The 18,835-nt window shown below is 38.9% G+C and overlaps 1 protein-coding gene across 4 annotated transcripts in view; it reads right to left on the bottom strand.

Moving 5' to 3' along the window:
• Window positions 1-18,835, bottom strand: part of LOC132828316 (lamina-associated polypeptide 2, isoforms beta/delta/epsilon/gamma-like) — a 64,855-nt gene that overhangs the window by 24,574 nt on the left and 21,446 nt on the right. For all 4 annotated transcript variants that reach the window (XM_060845308.1, XM_060845310.1, XM_060845311.1 and 1 more), the window contains one exon: window positions 61-184. In XM_060845308.1, coding sequence (XP_060701291.1) covers window positions 61-184 — 124 coding nt within the window. The remainder of the gene's footprint in view (window positions 1-60; window positions 185-18,835) is intronic.

Here is an 18,835-nt window from a genome sequence, read left to right as displayed (position 1 = left end):
TTCAGAAATGAAGGCATTACTCAGTCAATGTAGAAAGAGGATCTTTAAATATGTACCTACCCACAATAGGACCAGGTGTAACGCCATGTTTCATAAGCTGCTCTTTTAATTCTTCATTGCTCAGCTGTGAGATATTCATTTTATCTGTATGATTATCTTCAGCGTCTTTTAGTTTGGGCAGTTCCTTAGTTTCAAGGAAAACAAAAGACAAGCAATGGTTAATAACAATTGCAACAAAGCTTGCAGTATTACTAAACTTTAATGTAATAGAGCAAAACTTGTCAGCTAGTATCACAAGACAAGATATGATGAGACATGTCCAAAAAATACTTGTTAAAATAGGAGCATGTGAAACATGAAGATTATATTATTGCATGATTCGTTACAACAAGGAAGTAACCATATACAAAAGGATTCATTAAGTATTTAACTTAAAAACATCTAACAGCATGTTAGTGTGCGCTAAATTTATAAATGACAGAAGTGAAAAGACAGTTGGTTCTGATATAATGCATTAATTCCGTTCTCGTGCTCCTCGCGTTATAAGAAAATCGCACAATAGCTGCGCATTTAAACTAATGGGGTTGGAATAATGTTATAGCCAGTACAGGTAAAGAAAGCTCACATCTGCAAATAATGGTATAAATGCTTCAAATCGCATTAAAGTCAATTTGCATTGAAAAAAAAACATGTTATAGCAGAGCAGACTGTATTGTTAAAAGTCCTAAGATTTTGAAATGCATGTCTATTCAAAAACATGCCAATATGCCACAGAATATATAAACTAATTGCACTATATGAATAAACTTTACCCCTACTGGTGCTTACATTAAATTGCACGTCAACTAAATGGAGTGTTTAAAATTTCAAGAGAACAAATGATTCAATATTACATCCCACTAAGTTTCAGTAATTTAACAAATCTTTCAAGTGGCTAGCTTTATAAAGGTTCTAATGTTTTTATAAGTGCTAAGGAGAATTGAATATTGTAATGACGAAGACAATGGTTCAAAACAAGGCAGCCATTCCCTCAGAATATGATGAGGCACTTCTCAATTCAGAGAACTGCATGAAAAGGCAACAGTTAGCATTTCTTATTATTTTATAGCCAAGCTTCAAGTCATTCTCTTAATCTACATACACGTGTCAATTTTTAGTCAAATAAACTGCAAAGCACTCACTTTCTTTAGATAAAGTTGTTATATAAATGCAAATCTTATTTCTGTAATCTAGTTGTGGTTATATCTCAAAAATAAAACCAGTGGAGGGTATAGGTATTAAAAAAAGACAAAAAAAGTTAAAATTTGCAGACAGACATTCTTATTGTCAATTAACGACATCCACTTTAGTTCAACGTTAGCATTGTTCCCTTCTTGTCTGAAGGTTCCCGTCCAAATGCACCAAAATCCATGGCGATACTACACAGTGTAGTACTTACGGAATGCTGTATTTTGAAAAAAAACGTGAGATAGTAACATTACTTTTGAAGAATTATGGGCAAATCAAAGTAGTGTTCGGGCCAATATTTATCCCTTCAGCAACATCAGAAAAAAAAGTCTACCTGGTTAGGTGTCTCATTGCTATTTGTGTAAGTTGCTGTTTGGAAACTGTCAGCTACAGTACCATACGTTATAATGGTAATTACACAGCAGAAGTACTTCATCACTTTTAAGTACTTCAGGATTTTCTGGCGGTTAAGAAAGTTGCCACACATATAGTTTTTTCTGTCTATATTTGACATTTTATACTATTGTTACTAAAACTTTTAGTTACAATTCATCACATCCACTGTCAAATAAACTCAAATATCCATTTCATCATTTTTTCCCCCATTAGGTATAGCTTCTGAGTAAAACTATTTTAAAAAATGTTTTCTGTTAAGAAAATCAAACCGATTTGATCTGAAGAGAGAACCATCACATTTACGCCATCAGTACCTGAAGTTACAGAATTCTGTTGATGTTAGAGAAGCACAATGCTATCCCAAAACCATACAAGGATAGTTCCTCAAAAGACAGAAAAAAAAAGTCACTCCATTTGGAACAGCATCTGTTGAAAGACCTATCTGATATCTGTTAACTGGCATAAAATTCCCAAATGACAAACAGTAACTGTGATGGTGGCGGCAGTGGCCACTTGGGTTTACAAGAAAGTGATGCCTGCACAGTTAGATTCCATCTTTTGGGAGCAGATGTAATTTGTTGCATTTATTAGTTAGACTTTTAATTATATTAGAAAGCCTACACATTATTTTTATTTACACAAAATATTGCTGTGCTCCAAAACATCATAAGAATTTGGCTGGTACAAAACTGTTCAAAATCTTCAAGTATTCATACCTAGCTTCGAAATAATTATCACTTAAGTAACGACACATCCTTGCATCTTGCTTGACACCAACAATATGGACTGTCTGGTTTCAAAGATAATTGGACAAACCCATTTGAATAACTACTAATTCGTTTTGAATAAAAATAAAAATAATCTAATGCCAAATTACTTAATTCATAAAGTGGAATATAACACAGCAAATTGCAATATTTGAATTTTCACATCACCCTTCCTAAAGGCATTAACAGTTAAACGAACTGCAGCAGCTCCAGAAAGCTGCTTACCATCAACTTCAAAAGGTAACGAGGACAACAGAAGCTACTCTAGTTAGTGGCACCTATGTCCCAAGTTTGAATTATAGTAAAAAGAAACTCAGCAAAATGAAAGATTTTCTCCTTCAGGTTGGAAATGGGCTTGAATTCATACTTGCCTCAGCTGTTGACAAAGTGGGTGTTCACAACTATAGCAAATATAAAAATGGCTTTAATTATGATACATTTATGTAATGATTAGAACATTTCTAGTAATGCTACACTTACCACTGAAGGGATTATATGCTAATACCAAAGATCAAAAATAGGAAAATTGTCTTGTCCTAAAATGTATATTTGACATACCTTGATAAACAGTACAACATGGAGGACCGAAGGGCCTGTACTGCACTGTAATGCTCTATGTTCTATAAATATCGAATCTTTCAGTGATTAAAGGTTCTCTTTTGGTTTCTCCTGTGTTAAAGATCAGGTTTTCAGTGCTGCTATAACACAATCCAAACTGATGAATTTGGTATTTAACAAACAATAACAGAATAAGCAGAAGTTAATTCAACTTCTCTTCATTTAAGAAGAAAACTTGAGAAATTTCAAATTGTTCCATTTTAGGTTTTGTTTCTACATACTGCAGGACATTGTTTAGAATTGTTTCAAAGGTATGCAAACTGTTAAAAAATTGAGTTTTATTTTAAAAGTCATAGATAATGCTGTATGCCTGAATCAAAGTGGGCATTTGTTTTGCTTCAAACTTTAAAATTTCCAGCTTTTTGTTTAAATCCATTGGGGTTCTAGAAGGCAAGTTCTATGATCCTTGCTGATTAATAATTAGGCATCAAACTTTCACTAGAAAAGATCTACAGGTACTATACACTCAGAAAAATAATGACCTATGGCTTACTGTATTGTGATTCTATCACTGTCCTCATGTGCAATGTTACTCATGTGCAATGTTAGAGTCTGCCTATAAATAAAAACTTTAAACTAGAGCTTTAAAAACACTTTACCGTTCTTCACTTCTTCTCAATCAAACAACTTATTACAGATCCACTAACATAACTGTTTTAGTGAAATGACTTCATATATCTTTGAGCTTGATTAATCTTTTCCCAAAATGGTACTGGCACAGCAGGTAGTGTTTGGGCTCATTGGAGCCCATCTGCTCCATACTGACAGTATGGTTTTCTCCATGTACTTTTATTTTTATCTTCTACATCTTCAAAGCCAGGGCAGTGTCGGCGAGTTGGTGGGTGCAGCATCGGCAGCGTGAATTGAGATCCCAGGCAGCAACAGTAGGCCCAGAGTCTGGATGCTTGGCAGTGGCAACTAGCAGCAGCACAAAGCCAGGGTTTCCCGAGGCATCGGTGTCTACATCGCTGTTCCCAAAGCGGGACTTAGAGGACTGGCACACCTACCAGATGCCATGCAGGGGTCTGAAGTGATGCATGAACTCTTAGTTAAGTAATTTCTTACTATCTTTATTCTAACTCAAAATGGTGCCAGATTGTGGCAACAAACACTTTTCACTGTATCTTCAAGATCAATGTGACAATAAGATATTCAGTGTTTAAAACTACAGCATTATACACTAATAGATTTCTTGCTGTTCACATTTGAGCCACAGGATACACATCATTGTTAGGCAATAGTATGTCACAAAGTATAAAGGAGGAGTTCTTGACTAACATGATCTGTTCCTTTATATTACAAAAGGTCTAATTGCTATAAAAAGGAATTTAGATTCTGATTGGTGCATTGAGAGTTCAAATATAGTTTATTTGTAGATTGACACTTGCTTGGTTCCTCACAAAGCCTAGAAGAAACCACGGAGAATGAGTGACTTCTTGTTTTAAAAAAAACTTGATTCATCACCCTAAATTTGCAGAAAATATGTATATGTATGCATTCAAACTTTGCTCAGACGTCCAATGCTTAGAGGCGTTATGATATTTGTTACAATCTTATTCTCAGCATAAAAGCAAAGTGAAGTGTGCAGAATAATATGTTCAATGGGTGGGACAGTAGAAGGGAGGAAGTAAAAAAAAACACAAATGGGGAAACATAGGAAGCAGTGCAACCAGAAGGTGGCCTAGAGGAAATACAGTACACGGGAAAAAGAAGAATTGGGAATCAAATGTATGCAAAAACTTAAAACAAAAAATATGCTACAGAAAGATAAAGGCAGGAATTTTCAGGATTAATGCCAATTAACTAGAGTTGCATTAATTCAGGAAAGTGGAGAATATTCTGTCACATCTTGACTTGTATCTTGTAATTATTTTCTAAGACCTCCCACACTCTCTCTTCTAACTCTAGTATTTATATAGCTCAAATGGTCAAAGGTAACCCTCAGGATGTTCAAATTGAAGGGTTTAGCAATAACAATGCCATGAATACCAAAACAAGGTAAATAGTTAGATTCTCACCTCATGTGAGAAAATTATAATGGACTAGAAACAGAATTGAACTTGTTATATAAATACTTCAGCAGATCAGAGGAATCTTGCAGTGAGTAACTCATCTCCTGACTCCCAAACCCTGGTCACCATTTGTAAGGCACACATTAGAGATTCCCTGCTTGTCGGATGACTACAGCTCCAATAATACTCAAAGAGGTTTGACACCATCCACGACAAAGCCAGCCCCTTAATTGGCACTGCATCCACAACTAATGTTCAGTATTTGCAATATGTATAATCTACAACGTCAACTCCACAAACTTAGCAAGACTTGATTGACAGCACCTTTTAAACCCATAGCCACTTGCATCTAAAGGACAACGGTAGCAGATACACAGGAGTAACACCACCTGCAAGTTTCTATCCACTTACCACTTCTGTCCACTCTATTCCTTCAATGTTGCCAGGTCAAAAATCAGGTAACTCCCTCCTTAATGGAATTGCACACAGTCTACCCACTGCAAATGGACTGCTAAGCGGTTCAAGAAGGCAGCTCATCTCTACCATCTCAAAAATAACTAGGCAAAGGCAATAAATAAGTGCTGGTCAACAACACCCACATCTCGTGAATACATTTTCAACAGATTGGCAATGTGTTGTGTTTGCCACTTACGAGCCCATATCTGAAAGATGTCCAGCTTTTGCTGTGTATATTTTATAATCACTCTATTCAGAGGTGTTATTATATGTATCTGGAGCAGATAAAACTTGAACCCAGGACTCCTGATCCAGAAGTAGCAATACTACCGTGGGGGCCCCAAGACTCAGCTCTGGATGCATATGCTTATAGATTGTTTCGGTACTCAAGCAGTCAGGGATGTTTGCAAGTGCTGTTCACAGATGACAGCACAACCTATGTCTGATATTATGAGAGAGGAAAGATCACTGACAAAGTAGCTAAAGATGGTTGGCCCAAGGAACCCACATATATGTAATTTAAAAAAAAATAACAGAAATAGAATATGCCACCTTTCAAGCCTGCTCTGCCATTGAAGATGATCATTAGAGACAAAATAAAAAACTGCAGATGCTGAATCCAAAGTAGACAGGCAGGAGGCTGGAAGAACACAGCAAGCCAGGCAGCATTAGAAAGTGGAGAAGTCGACATTTCGGTGTAACCCTTCTTCAGGATTTTCACATTCCATCTACTACTGCTAACTTCTGATTCCCTTCCTTAAGATTTGATTACCTGGGCCTTAAAATATTTAATGGGCACACTTCCACTCCCTTCTGAGGTGGAGCGCCAAAGTTTCAACTCTCAAAGAAATTCACCGTAGCTCTGTCCTAAATGGGTCACTGTCCCCACAACTTTAAAGACAATGCTTCCAGAGATCCAACATGGCGGCAAGTCTGAGTCTATAGTGCTCCTCCCAAGATTTGGGCAAGGTGGGCCACCCTCCGCCACCACACTTACCAAATCATTTAAAATAGTTTTTACTTAATGTAATTAATTGCTCAGTACTAAATGTAAACAGTCTAGTCTCCTGTAAAAGTGACTAGGGGGAAAGGAGCCCGCAGTTCTCAGCAGGCAGGAACCGCTCCTCAGCTGCAGCAGAGGCATCTGGAGCCGCCCCAAAGGGCTTACCTATGGTGACGAACCTCATGGAAGTAATCTCCAATCTTGACGCCTTCATCGAAGAGTCCCGGAGCAGATGGAATTCACTCTCAGCCACACTACAAAAGCACAGCCAAGACAACGAGGAAATCAAGTGCCAAGTCGGAGTGAAAGGCCGCGACCTCAGAGATTATAGCAGAATCGGCCGTGGATTGGGTCTGGACTCTTGAACAGCGAGTCCGGATCTGAGAAAATCACAGTCGGCGAAAAAATATTCGTTTGCTGGGCCTTCCCGAACCGGAAGAAGGAGGCCAGCTTACAGCGTTTCTTGAGCAGTGGCCTTTACAGGTGTTAAATCTGGAGGCTGGATCAGGCCAGGTAAGGGTGGAATGGGCCTACCGGGTTGCAATATGCTGGCCTGGCTCGAACCTGGTTTACCCCCCCCCCCCCCCCCACTTTTTTTCCTTTCTTTACCTTACTGTTTAATATTATCTCTAGGGGGTGGGGAAGAGAGGTTTATTTATTTGTTCTTCACTTAGCGATTTTCTCCCTTTTTAAAAAAAATATATTGGATGGGGGGTCCAGTTGATGTAGGTGGGGGGAGGTGGTTACCTTATCCTATTTTATCTGTGTCTTTCGGAGCGGGGTTGTTTTCCCCTGTTATTTTGTATTACTATATTTAATTATTATTTGTTGAGACTATAATTTTATAGTTATATATGTTCATACATGGTATTAACATTACCAAATATATCCAGGTGTTGGTGTGGGGGGGGTGTTAGGGTACTCACTTAACTCTAATTCAGTAGTATATTTGAATTTTCTTTATCCTCTTGTGGGGTGTCTGGGTCAAGGGTGGGGCACTGGTTGGGAGTGGATATGATGGGTTTTTGGAAAGGAAATGATGCCCCCGGGAACAAGAGTGAAAATCTCAGTTTAAATTTTTTTTTATTTAGAAATAGTTTTTTATTATATTGATGTGACTGTATTAAAGAGCCTTTATTTTTGTGAATTTTATATGCTCTATGCTCGGGATGTTTTGGATAGGGTTCCTTCTCCCAAGGGGTCTCTAACTTGCCCAGATGATTATGCTTAATCAGTCGATTAAATGGTGCACCTGGAATATCAAGGGGAGTAATTCACCAACCAAAAAGGAAGAAAAGATGATCAAACCTCAAGAAAGAAAAGATTGATATAGCTCTCCTACAGGAGACACACTTATTGGATAAAGAACACTTGAAATTACGACAGGAAAGAGATTATTTTCCAGTCTCTCTTTCTGTGCAAGGAAAAATATTTTGGGAAACTGGGTGGCTGAGGGCCCTCATGGACTTTCAAACTGGCACAGAATAATTATGGAATATATTCCCCAACTTCCTTACAAATATAGTACACCAAAAAACATTCCATAAATTATGGCAGCCTTTCTTGAATTACATGAATACAGATATTTCGGTCATGCTAACAAGGGCTTTTATTTAATTGAGATAGCAAACTTGGCTGGTCTGGATCCCCTTGGGAGAGGAATCCAGCACGAATATGGGTTTTTTTATGATCTGATGTTAACACATTCGGAGCATGTATTTCACTACTCGATTTGTGTTACCCGTCGTTTTTTTTTGTTGAATAATGTAAGAGATTTAATCATACACTCTGGTTAGTTGTAGGTTAGATGAGTAGTTAGTTGAATTTTGTCTTTTTTCCTCTCGGTATTTTTTTTTTCTCTGTTTGATAGATTTTGGTTATTATTTATTTAAGATTTCATTGTATATCAATGTTTATACTTGGTTTTTTTTGTAAACTTGTGAAAACATGTTAAATTTTCAATAAAAATACCTATAAAAAAAGACAATGCTTCCTATTTCTGGAGTGACTCACAAGGTGAAGCAACTTTTCCACACCCACTTTGTCAAGATCATCCTGGGATCTTATACACATCAACTCAGTCACCCCTTACTCTAAGATGAAGTGGAAATAGGCCCAGCATATCTAAACTAGCCTCATGAGGCAACCCTCTCAATCCAGGACTAAAATTAGTAAATGTCCTCTGACTCACTTGAGCCCCAAGGAGTTCCTGCAGTGAAGCAAAAACAAAAATTGCTGATGAAACTCAGCAGGTTGGGAAACATCTGAGAAAAAAGCAGAGTTAACACTTCAAGTCTGGTAACTCTTCATCACAAGGGGCGGCACGGTGGCACAGTGGTTAGCACTGCTGCCTCACAGCGCCTGAAGACCCGGGTTCAATTCCCGACTCAGGCGACTGACTGTGTGGAGTTTGCACGTTCTCCCCGTGTCTGCGTGGGTTTCCTCCGGGTGCTCCGGTTTCCTCCCACAGTCCAAAGATGTGCGGGTCAGGTGAATTGGCCATGCTAAATTGCCCGTAGTGTTAGGTAAGGAGTAATGTAGGGGTATGGGTGGGTTTCGCTTCGGCGGGTCGGTGTGGACTTGTTGGGCCGAAGGGCCTGTTTCCACACTGTAAGTCTAATCTAAAATCTAATTGTTAGGAAAAAAGTGGGGTTTATGCTGAAGATGAGGATTTTTTTGCGGGGGGGGAATGGGGATTGGAAGAGGTGAGCGGACAGATGGAGATGGAGCCCAGAGAGAGGCAAGCAAGGAGATTATGGATAACAGGCCAGGACAGAAGAAAAGCTGAATAACTGATAATAGGAGCAAAAAGTAGGAGTGAACGGGTGAGCTGTACTGAAAGTCATCCTTCTAGGTGGACCAATGATTGATAGTTTGATTCAATCTAGTCTACCATATTTGCTGTTATAATGAGATAAGCAACGAAAATAATGACATGGGAACATGGTGGTGTATTGAAGTGGCAGGCAATTGGATCTCAGTTTTTTTTTTACAGACAGAATGTAGGGTGTTCTGCAAAGTGATCACCCAGTTTGTGATGTACAGGAGACCACACTGAACACCAGATATGGTAGACTAGATTGAATCAAATCAATTAATTGTTGGTCCATCTGGAAGGATGACTGGGGCCTAGCTATTATCAGTTATTCAGATGTTCTTTGATTCTGGCCCGCTATCCATAAAGTCTTCCATTACTAACCCTTTCATACTCTCTCTCTGGGCTCCAACTCTGCATATCTGCTCAACTTTCCAATCCTCCGCTTCCAACTTTGTCTTCAGCTTAAATACCACTATTTCCTAGCTGCTAACAGTACTGATGATGATTCACTGGATTCAAAACTCTGCTTTCTTCCCACAGATTCTGCTAGACCTGCTGAGTTTCGCTAGCAATTTGGCTTCAGATCTCCAGCACAGTTCTTTGTTTTATTTCCCGCACGATCTCTGGGACTGGGATGACTGACCTCCAACAACTAAGACCAACGATTTTTTGTGCTAGATATTACTCAACTCCCCCCACCCAAAATCCCACTGAATATAATTTTCATGCTCCTGTATATGAACAGAGGTGAAAATGAACTTTTGCTCAACTCCACCAATCTATAGCCTGGAGTTCCCAGCTTAAAAACAAATAATTCAGTACTATTGATATGGCTGATATTAAGCAAGTGAGATTTCTTTCAAGCGGCTGTAAATCCAGTCTTTAGCATGTAATTACAATTAAAATTGTAGATAATCAATTAAGATCTATTTCTACTGTAAATGACACTAATAATTGAGTATTGCTTGTCAAAATATTCTGCTACTTTACTGAAGAGTGATTGGTAGTTGTAATGCATTGTCTGAAGGCTCAATAGTATATCTCAAAAGTAAATGGATAAATAACTAAAAAAAGTACAATAAATCAGGAATATGGGGGAGAGTGGGATTAAAACAAAATAAAACAAAACAAACAAAAAAAAACTGGAATAGAGTCAGCATGTCAGCATCTGCAGAGAGCAAAACAGAGTTAATGTTTGGAGTCTAGCAACCCTTCTTTATTTTGAGAGAATGGATTAAAAAAAAATCACTGGCCAGCATTTATTGCCCATTCCTAGTTGCCTTTGAGAACATGATAGTGAACGCCTGCAGCCCACATGCTAAAAGTTGATCCACAATGCCCTCAGGGGAGGGGTTTGGGGAATTCTAACCCAGCCACACTGAAGGAACGGAGATATATTTCTAAGGCTGGATGGTGAGTGGCTTGCAGTTGGTGTTGTTTCCATTATTCTGTTACCCTGTTTTAGATGGAAGTAGTCATGGGCGTGGAAGGTAGTTATTAAAAGATCTTTGGTGAATTCCTGCAGTGCAAATTTTAGGTGTTACACATTACTGCTGAGCGTCAGTGGTGGAGGGAATGGGTATCTGAAGATGCCAATCAAATTGGCTCTGGCCTGGATGGTGTCAAGCTTCTTGATTATTGTTGGGAATGCACCCATTCAAGAAAGTGAGAGTATTCCTGACTTGTGCATTATACATGGGCGAGGGGCTTTTAGGAGTCAAGAAGAAAATTACTCACTGCAATATTCTTAGTCTCTGCTGTACTTAAATAGTGAGTGTGGTTGAGTTTCTGGTCAATGGCAACCCCAAGGATGTTGGTAGTGGGGAATGGAGTGATAGTAACACCACTGAAAGTCAAGGGTCGATGACTAGGTAGTCTCTTTATGGAAATGGTCATTGCCTTGCATTTGTGTGGCATGAATTTGCCACTTGTTATTTGCTATTTGCCACTTATCAGCACAAACCTGGATATTGTCCAGATAGTGTGCATTGTAACATGAACTGCTTCAGATTCTGAGGTGTTGGAAGTGGCATTGAACATTGTGCAATTATTGGTGAACCTCTCTGCTTCTGACCTTATGACTGAAGGAAGGTCATTGATGAAGAAGCTGAAGTTGACTAACCTCCAACAAATACAACCATTTTTCTATGTACCAGGTATAATTCCAACTAGTGGATACTTTTCCCCTGACACACATTGATTCCAGTTTTGCTATGGCTTCTTGATGCCACACTTGGTCAAATGCAGCCTTGATGCCAAGGACTATCACTCACCTCAGTGCTGGAATTCAGTTCTTTTGTCCATGTTTGAACCAAAGCTGTAATGAGGTTAGGAGTGGAGTGGCCTTCACAGAACCCAAAGTGGGCATCAGTGAGCAAGGTACTGAAAGCACAGTTGTTGAATACTTTCCATCACTTTACTGATTGAGAGTAGACTGATGGAATGAATTTGTCCTTCTTTTTATGTACAGGTCATACCTGGGCAATTTTCACATTGTTGGGTAGATGCCAGTGACCTAATGTACTGAAACAGCTTGACAAGGGCAGTGGTAAGTTATAAAGTGACAGAGATGTGCACGGAAACGGACACTTCAGTCCAACCCATCCATGCCAACCAGATATCCCAACCCAATCTAGTCCCACTTGCCAGCACCCGGCCTATATCCTTCCAAACCCTTCTTATTCATAAAACCATCCAAACGCCTCTTAAATCTTGCAATTGTACCAGCCTCCATCATTTCCTCTGGCAGCTCATTCCATACACTTACCACTCTCTGCGTGAAAAAGTTAGGTCTCTTTTATATATCTTTCCCCTCTCACCCTAAACCTCTGGACTCGCGCACCCCAGGGAAAATACTTTGTAAATTTATCCTAACCATGTCCCTCAATTTTGTAAATCTCTATAAACGTCACCCCTCAACCTCCGACACTCCAGGGAAAAACAGCCCCAGCCTGTTCAGCCTCTCCCTATGGCTTAACCCTGGCAACATCCTTGTAAATCTTTTTTGAACCCTTTCAAGTTTCACAACTTCTTTCCAACAGGATGGAGACCAGAATTGCACGCAATATTCCAATAGTGGTCTAACCAATGCCCGGTGTTCAATTTAATCATATATTTTTGAATAAAAATCTTTGCTGAGCTGCCATGCAGACTGAGAAAAAACTGAAATGCTGAAATAATCATGTATGACAACTGTAACAAGAGCAGTCTTTACATGTGCAAGACTGAAAACACAAGAAAGCCCAGACATAGAAAAGATTGTTCGACACAGCATTAAAATTTAAAGTGTACCATTATCAGAAACTACAAAATTAAAAAAAAAGGAATTGCAGATGCTGGAAATCAGAAACAGAAACAGCTTGGAAAAGTCAGCAAGTCTGTGGAAAGTTTTTTCCAGCAATTTCTGTTTTTGCTGCCAACATTGAAAGTCTGGTGTCAAAAGTACAGAAATTATTAGAAACAGTGAGTAGGTAATTATCATTGACTTACAAAAATCCTCGATATTACACACAAACATTCAAATTAGGAGGAGGGGACTGCTTCAATCATCTAGCCTGATGGTTATTCAATAAGATAGTGGCTGACTGATGGTTGCTTTAACTTCACATTCTTGAACCATCCCCTTGCCTCCTCAATCGATATCCCTTGCTGTCAAGGGCCCCTCCCTCGAGCATTGTCTGAGGATGAATGTTCTCAAGTCACCCCAAAGAAAAAGATTCCTCCTCCTTTGCCTAAACTGGGACTCTTTTTTAAAAATATAAACTGTGTCCCACTAGTTCTAGTTTCTTCCAAAAGGGAAAATAAACTTTCAGCATGCATTCACTCAGGATTTTATATATTTCCTGTAGGTTAGGGCTCTGTCTCCCTCCTGGACTTTGTAGATAACCCCGGTCGTGCCAAAGCCCAACACTGAAGGAATGCTAAAGTGACATTATCTCTGTTGATTATCTTCATATCTGTCTTGCTGTTAAATTATTAGATTACTTATCATATATCTCTTCTGGATGAGAACAAATTTGCTCCCATTAAACTTTGGGAAGACTGCAGCCACTGTTTAGACCGATTTAAATTCCATTCTCCAAGTATCAACTCAAGCCTTTTCTTTTGCAACAATCTTTTAAAAAGTGTGCTGGCAATCTTGCTACTAAATTTGATCCCCAGTAATACTTTACCCCCACATATTTACACTGAGACAACCTATTTTCACCGTAAAATCACCTAGGTTCACCTCCATCTCAGATCATCTGCTGCTTAAACTCTCCAAACTTGCCTTCATTACTCCTACAATTCACTATTCCACTCCTAGTCTCCCAAAATTAAAAATCGAAAACTCTGTTGCCCACGTTCTACTTCACACTAAGTCCCTTTACCCCATCACCCCTGCTCTCGCTAACCTACATTGGCTTCATTCCAGATAAGGTTTTGACTTTAAAACTATCCTCCTTGGTTTCATATCCCTCCATGGAATTTCCCCTCTCGCTGTAATCTCCAATGCTCTGCACCACTAGCATAGTTGCTGTGCCTTTGATTGCCTTAAAAGGTGGAAAACAGATAACTGCACAGTGGACCGAGGCAGTGTTAAATCTACCGTAGACCATTTGGTCACTGGATCTGTTATCTCCTAATGTTACAACATACCATAAAATAATCCTGTGAAATACTTTGGAACACATTATGCTAAAAAGGTGCTATATAAACACAAGTTGTTGTTGTCGTTACTTGAATGCATTAGTAAGCTAAGGGTCCACAAGCCAGTTCCAGTGGATACCAAAGATTACACACATTATGCTCAGTACAGGAAAGTTACATTACAAATTTGAAGTCAATACTTTTTAATAATTGGACATAAATAAGTGGTTAAATGGCTGTCACAGGTGACTTTTGGCATGTGCATTAGACCGTACCAAGCTTGCACAGAATAGGTCTTTAAATAAAGGGCATAAATGAGAATACCGGACAACCAGTAGAATTCACGTATCACTAAGGAAAGGCCAACACAAAAGAGATTCCAGAATGCTTTTGCAATATTTCCTACTGAATAAAACAGAACATCAAAACAGATGGAGGTGAGTGGCTACTAGCACCTTCACATTGTTCCACAATGGCCTCCCCTATCCAAATAACACGGTGGGCCTCAGGTATGTCAACCCACAAGTCAGGATGAGAAGTCAACATGAAAAGATTATCTTGAATTTGTAAGGGGGGAAAAAAACACATGGTACGACTGCAGAATGGCTAAGAGCTGTTTGCAGACAGGTCCATCAAACTATTAACCTTCAGACATACTGAGCACTAGATTCTTAATGAAGGTGTAAGTCATCAGGTGGCCAAAGTACTTCAGATGTTCAAGTATCAAAGTTTATCTGAAAATCAACTCCTAGGTAATCAACTATACAAAACCCTTACAAGATTTTCACTTCAATTTTAAAGCATCAAATTATTTCAATAAACTATAGACTTGTCACATGGAAGACTGGTAATTGTAGACCAGAGACTAAATTAACAACTTGTACAAATGCACTTTCTTCATTCAATTTTTGCACTGTGCGCGCACATGCTTGGAAGGGTTTGTGATATTTTGTTGATTTGGGGCAAGGGCACAAAAACAAATAATCTATATTTTAAATTCACAAAAGCTTGTGCTGCATTATTAAGCTGGAAAACACACTCCAAGGCGAAGACCCACCTTTTTCCACACAAAACATTCTGACCACGAGAGAATCTAATCTAATCTAAACCACAAGTGAGAGTATGCCATTCTCTCTGTAAAACATGAGATTATTTGAAAACTCAGGTTTTTCTGATATCCTGATCAGCATTCCACACTCAACCAATACTGTCAGAAAATAGATTAATTTGTCATTGCTTAAACTCACTATTTGCAAGACCTTGTTGGCCTCATAATGGGTACTGGGTTAGTCTACCCGCTATCATAGTTTGGAGTTAAAATGTAAAATGGCAAAGCCTATAAAAGATGTTTGAGGTTCAACCCAAACATACACACACTTCTTAAAATTAAGCTTTTGTAAGGAGAAGTACCAATTCAGTTTTAGGTTGAAATGGCAGCAAGCAATTTTAATTAAAAACTAAAAAAAAATTCAGTATCTTAAAAAAAAACCCCAGAGATTATAAATTTTATAAATATGTGTAAATCAGGGTCTCAATATGTACAGACAACTGCTTTCATTTTATCTACAACTTTTGTCAGCATTAATGATATAATTCAATTGACAAAACTGAGGCGTTCATACAGGGCTACAATGAACATTATGATCCTGTCTTCAAGTTCTTGATGAAAACACAAAGTGCAGAAAGGAGTTCATTCCCCCAGAGGGCTTGAATTAATAAGCTCATGAATGATACATGTCTGGTATGGTCAGCGAGACAGCTGTATATAGGTTGGAAGAAGATCAGCATTCCTCACTCAACCAATACTGTCAGAAAATAGATTAATTTGTCATTGCTCAAACTCACTATTTGCAAGACAGGTTATATGTGAAATGCAATATTGGGAAAAGACAGGCAAATATGACAGTGTACAAGATAGAGAAGAGAAATTGAAAGGAGGAATACTGGAAAATCTTCAACATACAAGTGTCAAATGTGTTTTGGAATCTAGAGATAGTAGATAGATGAAAAGTTCAAGTAGCCAAATAATGAAAAGATGCAACTATGATGAGGGATGCGGGAAATTACAGTCCATTGAATACTCAAGATTTATGTACCGCCACTGGATAAAGGCAGATAACCCTTGCTTGTAACGGTCAAGCTATGAACTGGGAAATAGGGGAGAGATAAAGTTAATTTTTGGAAATCAACAGAAAATTCCAATATCTAGGGCTAGACGGCTGAAAGTCATCCTAATATACACTATGGAAGTAGAAAATATACAAGGAAGTTGCAATCAGAGAATCATAAGATCTTATACCACAAGAAGTGGTGAATTGGCTTCAATCACTTAATCTAAACTATTGCCATCCTTTTGCCCCCAGCAGTCGAACATCTACTCCTCTCCTTCCCTTCCTCCAAACTATGCCATAAATGCTGCCTCTTCCACACTTCACTTCAGCTCTGAAGAAGTCATCTAGGCTCGAAACATTAGCTTGTTTTCTCATCATGGATGCTGCCTAACCCACTGTGATCTCCAGCATTTTTTGTTTTCAGCAGTGAATTGGCTCATTGTATAGCTTTTAAGGTACTAGCACAAACAGTTCTGCTCCCAATATACTTCCCTATAGTTCTGTAGCTCTTTATTTTCCCCCAAATGCATGTCCAATTTCCTTTTGAAAGTTACAATTAAATCTGGTTGTCACCCTTGCAGACAAAGCAATACAGATCATTAAAAGTTATTACAGTAGAAAGATTTTCTTCACCACTCTTATTCTTTTGTCAGTTATCATAAATCAAATCAATCTCTTACTGACTTGCCCAATAGCTTATTTACTTTTGTCAACATTCCTTAACTTTGATCACTTCTTAAAATTTCTGCACAAAGCATTACCTTGTTGCCATTATTGATGTGCAAAATATCCTGAACAAAATTTTTTGTACTGCAGGTCTCACTGTTGGTCAATGCATTCCTACCCAGCAGTCAGTCAATGCTTGCTGCAGGCTCAAAAGGGACAAATGGCCTACTTCTGCACCTATTTTCTAATGCTTCATGAAGCATTAATTGGATGGTGACAGGAGTTCTGCACCTTACTATGCCCCTATGCCTCATTCACTATCTTTGAGTAGGCAATGGTGTGGTGGTAATGTCAATGAACTGGTCATCTAGGATGAATCAGGGACATGGATTTGAAACCTACCATGATAGCTGGCAAAATTTGAATTTGATTATCATATCTGGAATTAAGATTAACTAGTTTAATGGTAACAATGAAATCATAAAAATGACATACGAACTTAAAGTTACTCAGAACAACTTGCATGCGAAGTAGCAGAAACTACTAAACAGGACGAAATGACTACACAGCCCTTTCTAAGTTCTACAGTTATGTCACATCCAGTTCTGAACTGGTGGAGGACAACTTAACTCTTCAATGGAGGAGGTAGATCACCAATGATGGGACAGTCCAGCACATCAATGCAAAAAACAACAATGAAGCAACTTAGGCAGAGATGCCAAGTGGATGATCCATCTCTGCTTCCTCCTGGGATCCCCAGCATCATGGATGCCAAATGGCAACCAATTTGATTCACACCATTTGATATCAATAAATGTCTGAAGGCACTGGATACAACAGAGGCTAAAGGCCTTGGCAACAGTCTGGCAATAGTACTAAAGACTTGTGCTCCAGAACTTGCCACACCCCAATCAAACAATCCCAGCGAACATACAATACTGGCAGGACCTGATAAATGTGGAAAAATGGTCCAGGTATGTGCTGTGTATGAGCAGCAAGAAAAATCCAGCCGAGCCAATTACTTGGCTATTATTATATTCTCGATCAAAACTGTGATGTGATTTATTGTCACAGCGCCATCAAGCAGAACTTGTGAGAAACAACCTCCTCCCTGATGCTCAGTTTGAGTTCCATCTGGACAATCCAGCTCCTTATCTCTAAGGCGTTGGTCTAAATAAATCTAGGTGAACTCCCGAGGCAAGGGGAGAGTAACCGTGTTTCACAATACAGAATTACATGGTTAAAAATCACACAACACCAGGTTATAGTCCAACAGGTGTAATTGGAAGCACACTAGCTTTCGGAGTGACGCTCCTTCATCAGCTGATAGTGAAGGGCTCGATCGTAACACAGAATTTATAGCAAAAATTTGCAGTGTGATGTAACTGAAATTACACATTGAAAAACTGATCGTCTGTTAAGCCTTTCATCTGTTAGAATACAGTGATAGTTTCACTTCTTTCATGTGTAAATCACAAAACCTTTTTTTCTCTCGGATTAGCTCGGACCTTCGGGTGACCATCCTCCAAGGTGGACTTCGGGACAGGCAGCAGAGGAAAGCGACCGAGCAGAGGCTGATAGCTAAGTTCGGTACCCATAGGGAGGGCCTCAACCTGGACCTTGGGTTCATGTCACATTACAGGTGATCACCATTGCACTGCACACATGCGGACGCAGGCACCCATACACACCCTTATAGACACACACACTCCCACACTCTCACATGCACCCCCTCACAGACTTAAGACACTCTGCACTCACTACACACGCACTCTCAACCCCCACCCTAAATAGATAGACAGACAGACAGACACACACACACACACACACAAAGACCCACATGCACACATATTTTGTGAGGTGAATTTGTATTTGCAGAGTTACATTGCACTTTGCTCAGAAACTGCATACATTCATATTGAACTCTGAGCTCAAAAACTGCATGAATTTATATAAAACTGTGAACTCACTTTTTAGATTAGAATCAATCTAAACATCAGGTCATAGACAGAGAACACAGGCAGCTATAACCTTCAACATATTGTCTAGCTATCACCATTGTTAACAGCTAATCCGAAAATGCAACTTATATAAAAAAAAGGTTTTGTGATTTACACATGAAAGAAATGAAA

The sequence above is a fragment of the Hemiscyllium ocellatum genome, chromosome 26, assembly GCF_020745735.1.
Source record: "Hemiscyllium ocellatum isolate sHemOce1 chromosome 26, sHemOce1.pat.X.cur, whole genome shotgun sequence".
In the NCBI taxonomy this organism is placed as follows: domain Eukaryota; kingdom Metazoa; phylum Chordata; class Chondrichthyes; order Orectolobiformes; family Hemiscylliidae; genus Hemiscyllium; species Hemiscyllium ocellatum.
Note: the sequence above shows the minus strand (reverse complement) of the source record. Positions and strands in the feature narration are given on the sequence as shown.